The sequence below is a fragment of the Culex quinquefasciatus genome, chromosome 2 (genome assembly GCF_015732765.1).
Source record: "Culex quinquefasciatus strain JHB chromosome 2, VPISU_Cqui_1.0_pri_paternal, whole genome shotgun sequence".
Taxonomy (NCBI): domain Eukaryota; kingdom Metazoa; phylum Arthropoda; class Insecta; order Diptera; family Culicidae; genus Culex; species Culex quinquefasciatus.
The window spans coordinates 95,961,819-95,971,277 of NC_051862.1; the positions used below are offsets into that span (position 1 = coordinate 95,961,819).

The 9,459-nt window shown below is 41.9% G+C and overlaps 1 protein-coding gene across 2 annotated transcripts; it reads left to right on the forward strand.

Annotated features, from left to right (window-relative positions):
• The first annotated feature begins 220 nt into the window (after window positions 1-220).
• Window positions 221-3,847, forward strand: LOC6041156 (lon protease homolog, mitochondrial). Of its 2 annotated transcripts, none has more exons than XM_001850403.2 (8): window positions 221-755; window positions 821-1,085; window positions 1,145-1,472; window positions 1,535-1,664; window positions 1,721-2,025; window positions 2,091-2,513; window positions 2,569-2,756; window positions 2,817-3,847. In XM_001850403.2, exons 1-8 carry the CDS (start codon window positions 372-374, stop codon window positions 3,698-3,700), a joined length of 2,907 nt encoding a protein of 968 aa, XP_001850455.2. In that variant the 5' UTR covers window positions 221-371; the 3' UTR covers window positions 3,701-3,847. The 2 variants fall into 2 exon arrangements, with proteins under 2 accessions (XP_001850455.2, XP_038110796.1); XM_038254868.1 differs by having other exon boundaries at window positions 1,193-1,472; window positions 2,817-3,846.
• Window positions 3,848-9,459: the final 5,612 nt, after the last annotated feature.

The window sequence follows — 9,459 nt, forward strand, 5'->3', positions numbered from 1 at the left end:
CCAATCTGCATCAATAACTCAAAATCGATGAAAATGCATATGGGACATTTATGCGATCAGGGGCAGTTTAGTACCGTGTTTAGTATGTACCCATTTACAAACATTGAACTGTTTGTACCATCTCCTCGCTGAAATCGAGCTAGCGAATCGGCTCTGTAGCTGATACCCCTTTCAGCGCGCCCATATTTTTCGCACCGGGTTCGAGTAAATGACAGATTTTTCCAGTGTTTTCGATGGCTTGTCAAAAACATGCAATTCCGATTTCTGATGTAATATTTTAAGGCCAAGTTCGTCGTCGCAACCGAAGTGAATTGAATTTTTGTTCCGGATTTTTCTCACATAAAACTGGACATTTTGGCCTCACAATCAACATGAACCAGCTAGCGTGTAGAATCGGGCGAGTAATTCCAAAGAGCTTTATCCGCAATGTGAGAACGGTGTCCAGTTTGACGGTGAAACAAGAGCCGACTTTTGCCGGAGTTGCGCGCCGGAGGATTGTTGGCCAGCTTGCTGGACCAGCGGCGAGGAATGGCGTGACGCTGGAGGCGCGAACGTTGTCACAGTTTGCCATCGGTAGCCGGTCCTTTTGCAGCAAGCGCGATCCGGAGGAGGACGAGAGCACGTTGGATCCGGAACCGGTTCCGTTTACAAATCAGCTGCCGGCGACTGTTGCCATTCCGGAGGTTTGGCCCCACTTGCCGGTGATTGCGGCCAAGCGCAATCCGGTGTTTCCGCGGTTTATGAAGATTTTGGAGGTATTTTTTTGGGATAGGGGGATGGGTTTGAGCGAAGAGTTAATCTGGATTAATTTCTTTCTTAGGTGACGAATCCGATGCTGATAGATCTGATCCGGCGGAAGGTGAAACTGAACCAACCGTACGCGGGAATTTTCCTCAAGAAGGACGATGACAATCCCAGCGAAGTGATGAACGATTTGAGTGAAATCTACAACGTCGGAACGTTTGCGCAGATTCAGGAAATGCAGGATTTGGGCGACAAGTTGCGCCTCGTGGTGACCGCTCACCGACGGATCAAGATCACAGGGCAGCTGTACGAGGACTTGGAGGCATCCGAGGAGGGCAAACGTAAGTACGCTTTGTTTCCATTCAGGACTTGGTGGATTGACCTAATCGACGTCCCCCAGAAATGACAATAAAGTATCCGTTCTTTAAAACGCAAATTAACGTATCAGTGGAGAACGAGACCGACGCGGAGAAGCGGCGCCGAAAGCACAAGAACCGCAACAAGAAAATCATTCGGAACGCCAACAACGATAGCACACTGGACGGGGAACCGGTTGCGGAGCCACCGAAGAAGCGCCTGCTTCAGCCGGGCGAGCAGCAGCCGGTTCTGATGGTGGAGGTCGAAAACGTGAAGCACGAATCGTTCAAACACACCGAGGAGGTGAAGGCCCTCACGCAGGAGGTGATCAAGACAATTCGGGACATTATCACGATGAATCCGCTGTACAGGTGAGGGGGAATAACTCGAGCTTCGAATGAGTTGAATAACCAATTCGATTGTTTTATTCCAGAGAGAGCCTGCAGCAAATGTTGAATCAGAATCAACGCGTAGTCGACAATCCGGTCTACCTGTGCGATCTGGGGGCGTCCCTGTCCGCGGCTGATCCACCCGAGTTGCAGGAGATATTGGAGGAAATGGATGTAAGGCTAACTTGCGATCCGTTCAACATTTAGCTTTTAAAACTGTCTTTTTGTAGATCCCAAAACGCTTGATGCTGTCGCTGTCGCTGCTCAAGAAGGAACTCGAGCTGTCCAAGCTGCAGGCCAAGATCGGTCGCGAGGTGGAGGAGAAGGTCAAGCAGCAGCACCGCAAGTACATCCTGCAGGAGCAGCTCAAGGTGATCAAGAAGGAGCTGGGCATCGAGAAGGACGACAAGGACGCGATCGGGGAAAAGTATCGCGAGCGCATCAAGGACAAGGTGGTGCCGAAGGCCGTGTCGGACGTGATCGAGGAAGAGCTGAACAAGCTGAACTTCCTGGAGAGTCACAGCTCGGAGTTCAAGTAAGGCTGCTTTGGGGAGTTCTGTTTGGGGATTGATCTTAATAAAAGTCGCTTTTTCCGTGCAGCGTAACCCGCAACTATCTAGACTGGTTGACGACGCTGCCGTGGGGCGTTATGAGCGAAGAGAATCTGGACATTGATCGAGCGACGGAGATTCTGGACGCCGATCATTACGGCATGGAGGACATCAAAAAGCGCATTCTGGAGTTTATCGCCGTGAGTCAACTGAAGGGCACAACTCAGGGAAAGATTTTGTGCTTCCACGGACCTCCGGGCGTGGGTAAGACAAGTATTGCGCGGTCCATTGCCCGGGCTCTGAACCGAGAGTACTTCCGGTTCAGCGTCGGTGGAATGACGGATGTGGCGGAGATCAAGGGTCACCGTAGGACGTACGTAGGCGCCATGCCGGGCAAGTTGATTCAATGCTTGAAGAAGACCAAGACGGAGAATCCGCTGGTGTTGATCGACGAAGTCGACAAGATTGGAAAGTAAGTACTGATGGTCGTACTGGTCAAGATTCAATTTCAACGATTTATCTTTTAGGGGCTACCAAGGTGATCCCAGCTCAGCACTGCTGGAACTGCTTGATCCCGAACAGAATGTAAACTTCCTCGATCACTACCTGGACGTACCGGTAGATCTGTCCAAGGTCCTGTTCATCTGCACTGCCAACGTAATTGACACGATCCCGGAGCCGCTGCGTGATCGAATGGAGATGATCGACATGTCAGGTAAGCGAGACTTCTCAATTATCTTTCGATATGATTACACAAACATACGATCATCATCAGGTTACGTCGCGGAGGAGAAGGTAGCGATCGCCAAGCAGTACCTCATCCCTCAGGCCAAAAAGGATTGTGGCCTCGAAGACAAGCACATCACCATCACCGACGAAGCGCTCTCCGTCCTGATTCGCAGCTACTGTCGCGAGTCCGGAGTGCGAAATCTGCAGAAACAGATCGAGAAGATCGTGCGCAAGGTAACTTTCAAAATCGTTCGCAAGGAGATCGAGTTCTCTGAGATCACCGGCCAAAACCTGAACGAACTGCTCGGTAAACCCATTTTCACCCACGATCGCATGTACGAATCGACGCCACCCGGAGTGGTCATGGGCCTTGCCTGGACGGCGATGGGCGGCTCCGCCCTCTACATTGAAACTGCCAAACGAAAACTGATCGAAGCACCAAAGAAGGAAGCCGCCGTCTCGGACGGATCACTCGAACTAACGGGCCACCTGGGTGATGTGATGAAGGAGTCCGCCCGGATAGCCCTCACAGTCGCGCGTAACTTTATCCGGAAATCCGACCAGGACAACAACTTCCTCGAGTCGAGCCACATTCACCTGCACGTCCCCGAGGGAGCCACGCCGAAAGATGGCCCCAGTGCCGGTGTCACGATCGTGACCGCGTTGCTCTCCCTCGCCAAGGGAACGCCCATCCGGCAGAATGTGGCCATGACCGGGGAGGTGTCGCTGATGGGTAAGGTTTTGCCCGTTGGTGGAATCAAGGAGAAGACGATCGCCGCCAAGCGAAGTGGCGTAAATTGCATTATTCTGCCGGAGGAAAATAAGAAAGACTACACCGACTTGCCCAGCTTTATTACGGACGGGTTGGAAGTGCATTTTGTGGACCATTACTCGGACGTATACAAAATTGTGTTCCCCCAGGGTCAGTGAGCGTGGCCAAGTTAGGCTAGGTTAGGCTTTTTGCAGCTTCAATGATAGCTGTGCTTATAGTTTACCTATATTAAAATATTTTACTGTTAATTATCGGTAGCCATTAAAAGCGGTACATTCACTCGAAATAGACATTTATTTTGTTACATTTTCTGGGCTTTCGATGAAATATCACAGGCCATGAAGCTGGTGAAACATTTAGAGGTGAGTTTTGAGTGTGTGTGCAAGAAGATAAGCGAAGATTAGTCTAGTTGGCAGAAGTTACCGGCTAACCATGGCATTGTGCCTTTCTTGCTTTGGTGCTATGAGGAAATACTTCTCCAATCGCTGTTCAATTTAATGCTGTATTGGGGTAAGTATCTAAAATAAAAGAGATCCATTTTATATATTTCTTTCCATTTTAAAAAACTCAAAGAATCATAAAAGGATTCTTTACCCTAAGTGCCAAACTGTTAAACCTAGTTTTATTTACCCTTTCTTAATTCTTAAATATTTAAATTGTTAATTCTTGATCAACCTAGTCAAATTTGAGTGGTTGAATGCCTTCTGAGCTCTCTGAGCAGTGATACCGCGTGGTTGACTTTTTTTTCTTTTTGGTATTTTTGATAGTGTTTTTTTTCCGGAACTGTATTTATGAGCTAGTTTATTTATGTAGTGCTAGCTCTTGCGTTCAAATGTGGCCTGCGTCTTTTCTAGATATTTAAGTTTTAAATTTGTAGATTGCGAGACAAAGTTACTTGGATTGGCAAACCTAACTATTTATACAACTTTTTAGAAGACAATAAAAATCTCAAAAATATGCCTGAAAAGTTAGATTTTTTAAATCACCCTAATCGTGAACCACCCTAATTGGGATGACCGAAGAAGCCATTTTGTGTCATTGGTTCACTTATACAAGTTTCCATACAATTTCGGCATCTGTCCATACAAAAAATACGTAAATATTCGAAAATTTGTAACTTTTCAAGAATTTTTTTGATTGAATTGGTGTCTTCAGCAAAGTTGTAGGTATTATTGACAAGGTTGTTACGGACTGGCGCGGATTTGCTGGCTAATTTGCTCAGGCGTGGATTTCGCGCGGATGGCAATTTTGATAAATAAATTAATTGAGAGAGATAGAATTACTTTCTAGTTATTTAGAAAAATATTATCAGGAATTACGATACGAATTTGTTTTTTCCTTTGAGTGCAAGAATTTGTGGCAGTGCGTGGCCGAATGGTTACGCTGTCCGCTTTGTAAGCGGATGATTCTGGGTTCGATCCCCATCTGCTGCAACCTTCCATCGGACGAGGAAGTAAAATGTCGGTCCCGGCCTTGGTTGTTGTTGGGCTGTTAAATCATTCCAGATGTAGGAGTCGTCTCCATGCCATAAGTACAAACAACACACCAAACCAAGCCTACACCGGTGGAATCGCTGGCGGCGGTTGGACTCGCAATCCAAAGGTCGTCAGTTCAAACACTGGGGTGGAAGGTTCCTTGGAGTAAAAAGAGGTTTGGGTGCTCTCCCCATTCAAGCCTTCGGACTCCTAGATTCGAGTAGAAACTTGCAATAGAGACCACAAAAGACCCGGGGGTCGTTAATGTGGATGGTTTGATTTTGATTTTTTGCAAGAATTTCATAATTTTTATGATTGAATTTTCTTCTGAAAATGTTTGTTTGTATTTTCTTAGTACGAAACGTCGAAAAATGAAGATGAAGATTATGTAGAAATTATTTTTTATATATTTCTTGTCATTTCTTAACATCTCCGGCTCTGAATGTTTAATTTCTTTTGAGTTTTGAGAAATGATTTTTAACCTTATTTAATTTTAATTTTATACTGGATTTATTCAATTTTTAATTTTGAAAATCAAATATTACAAACTTTTTTCGAAGATATAGACATTAGAATGTGTAACAAAAACCATTATTGGGGCTTGTTCTGGTGGGCGCCAAATATGAGCTTGATTGAACGTAACAGAAGCTGGACTCCACTTTAGAATTTTGGAATGGAATTCAATCGGTAGAAATATTTTTTCTAAATTTAAACATTCTTGGCGAAAATAAAAAGATCAAAACATTCCAAATTCAAAGCTTCAGAAATTCAAAAATTCGAAAAAATCGAAAAAAAATTGTTTTAATAGTTTTTATTATTAAAAAAAATCAAAATACATATTAATTGTTTTTCGAAATTTCTAAAATCGTAATTTAAAAAATCTGAAATTTCGAAAATCAAAATTTTAGCAATCTGAAATCAAAAATACCAAAAATTTAGGTAATCGAAAATTTGAAGATTTAAAAAAATCAAAATTAAAAAGTGAAAATTAAAAACTAAAAATATCAAATTCAAAACAATATAGAAAAAATCTCAAATCTAAAATAATTTTAGTATTTTTAAGCTTATAAATTCAAAAATTTTTAAATTCTAAAATCCTAAATTTTTGAATTCTAAAATTCTAAAATTCTTAAATTTGTCAATTCTTAAATGTTTTTTATTTTCAAATTCTTAGTTCTTTAATTCTTAAATTCTTGAATTCCACAATTTTTGAAGTCCTTTTTATTAGAAGACATTATTTTAAATATCGGAAATTAAATTTCTTTCGGAGTGAAATTTTAGCGAGGATTTTGGATTACAAACTGTATAAAAATTCCTAGATTTTGAATATTTAGACTTTCGAAATTTAAAGTTTTATCATATTATAATTTTAGATTTTGATTTAATTTTAAAGTTATATTTTTGTAGTTAAATTTTTAGGTTTTTAAATACAGTCATCCCACATATTCGGACCGGTTTACAGATCGGCCGATGGTCAAAAAATCATAAAAAATCGATAGTTGAACGAAAAAAACGAAACTATTGGCACTACGCCCCCGGGGCATGGCCTTCCTCTAACGTGGGATTTCTGCTCCAGCGCCTCTGACGAGACAGGAGAAACCGGGACCGACGTTTTACTTCACCATCCGATAGAAGCTCAGTGGATAAGGCGGGAATCGAACCCGCGTCTCATAGCATCATCGGGATCGGCAGCCGAAGCCGCTACCCCTGCGCCACGAGACACGCGATAGTTGAACATAATGACTTTTATCTTCATGTGGAAGCTTTTCTTGGAATCTTTCGATTGCTATATAGACCGGCTGTAATTTTTTACGTTTTATATAAAACTTTTTAAGAAAAACATTGACCCATAAAAACCACAAATTCGGAACACTTTTTTTCTTATGGATGTAAACAAACTTTGATTCTCTCCAGGAGTACATATTTTTAACAAAATAATGACTACACTGAAACTAAACTCATGATTGATTATATATGTACACTGCACATATCCAATCTTCAATGTAGCATAATAAAACCTATGACTCATCATATTAATCTCTATATGCTTAACAAATATTCTTTACAAGCAATTTTCTTAGATTTTATATGCGTATGCTTATAACCGAATTTTACTCATGCTCGATGAAAAATATTGCTTTGGCAAGTATGATTCGTGAGCTCCGCATATAACATCTATATGCGAGATACTATAGAATTTTGCAGTGTGCTTTTTTACATGAAACTTATATGCAAGGTTCACAACATTTATGAATGTGTGCCAAAATGTGTACAAAATTGCATGCGCGTGTATGTCAGCCAGCAGCAACAGCCGCGATTCATTTAGTCTTTTGTTAAACTGCGCGTGTGTCTCAAACTTGATTCTTCGCGGACCGAGATGGCAGACGGTTCCGGCACGAAGATGGTCCAGAGGTCCAGTTCACCAATCAGAGCCTGTTTGGCCACATCGGTAAGTTCCGGCTGTATTCGACGATGCAGGGCGTGTGCTGTTCGAGGGTGTCCCGGATTTGCCACGTCGATTACTTTGATAGCAGCTTCGTGATCGTGGATGCTGACTGTGATTTCTTTTCAGAAAGTGGAGATGACTATCAACTGGACGCTGGTTCCGGGACTGCACAACAACGGTGGGCCGTGCAGATTGCATCCGAGGGTGGTGAACCGCATCGTCGGAGTGGTTCCGAACCAGGTTTGTAGAAGAGAAGTGTGTTTTGTGGTGATAACGATGCTAAAAGTGTTTTCCTTTTTAGTACAGACAAGTACAATCTTCCAGGCTATCCACCGCTGCCGGTCAACCTTGACTCGAAAAAGATCGAGTGTTTGAAGATCTGAAGGACCACTTTAAGCAGCCGATGAGGTCAAGGACGCACGGTGTGCCGAAAACCGGGCTCAACCGGCCGGAAACAAAGAGCAACGAGGCAGCCGCTCGAGAAGACTCTACGCCCGGAATCGGTCACATTCGAAGCGATTTCCTCCAAGCAACAAACAGCTCTGTTCAAGGAACCGCCGAAGCACTCGAAGTCCTGCCATTGTAGCCTAATAAAAGTTAATAATTTGATCAAAACTTTTTTTTATAATTGCGAAAGAAAAATAAAACCTCTGTTCAACATGAGAAGTAATCCATAGTAATAAAATGCATAACTATTAAAATACAATTGAAAATTAATTAAAAATCAAGAGTGTTTATCTTACATGCTATATGCGGGTGCATATCCTCAAATCATTCAATCTGTGAGCATTGCATATACTTTTAATGTGCCGAGAACATACATTTTATATGCAGTAGCATATTTCAATTTCTTATCCATTTATATGCAGTGCTCACACAGTTCATGTGCAACGCATATACCGGTCAAATGCAAAGGCATTCTGCAAAAAACTATATGCGAAACTAATAGCAGCAATCATGATATTTATTTCAGTGTACAAGCACTGAAATCAATGAAACTCAAGCTAAGTGATGTTTTATACATGGTCTGATAACTTTTTTCTTGAAAATATCAGTTAAATTCAGGTGTTCCACAATTGTGCGTTCGAAAGGTGAACGCCCGAAATGTCAAAATCACGCAGTGGTACCAACATTACGAAAAAAGTGTGCCATGGCATGACAGCCATATTTTTTTGTAATGTTGGTGCTACTGCGCGATTTTGACATTTCGGACGTTCACCATTTGAACGCCATCTTCGCTTAAAAACCTGGATAGTCTCGAAATGCAGTTTTTTGTTTCAAAAGAGCTACTTTTACTAGTGAAATAGCAAGATAATGTCCAAATGAAGGTCCTAAAAATAGTAGGGTGGACAGAAAAGCTGCATTTGACATGATATTGACAAATTATCACAAAAGTGTTCCGAATTTGTGGGTGTTCCGAATATGTGGGATGACTGTATTGTATTTTCTATTTTGAAGATTTTTTTTTCATGGCCCTTGCCTTGACCGTCTCTTGAGGATTTTTTTAAATGGCTTTATTACTTTCATTCTTTTGGAGCCTTTAAACATAAAACGAGGTTTTTTAATCAAATACTTTCTGAATTAGTGTTTCTTCATTAAAAACTAAAATTTCTTAAATGTTGGTCGCGATATTTTTTTATATGGCGTGGATTTCACGCGGTTTCGGATTTTAGGTCGGCGCAGATTTGTTGCGAATTTTTTTTCGACTCTCCCGTAACAACCCTGAATTGAGGACAATTGAGAAAAAAAATGTACACGGATTTTTTTCCGATTTCTATCAATTTGAGCACGAGACAATTATTGTTGGCTATAGTGTAATTGACCGAGCCACATATTCTAGTGGTAACGATACCGCCTCGTAAGCGGAAGATCGGGGTTTGAATCCCAGCTAGGACCAACTTATCTGGTGATCATTCTGGATTCGATTTCCAAAGTTTTTTTTTAAAGGTCCAATAAACCAAATTTTCATTTTTTGCTTTTTGGGTGTTTTTGAATA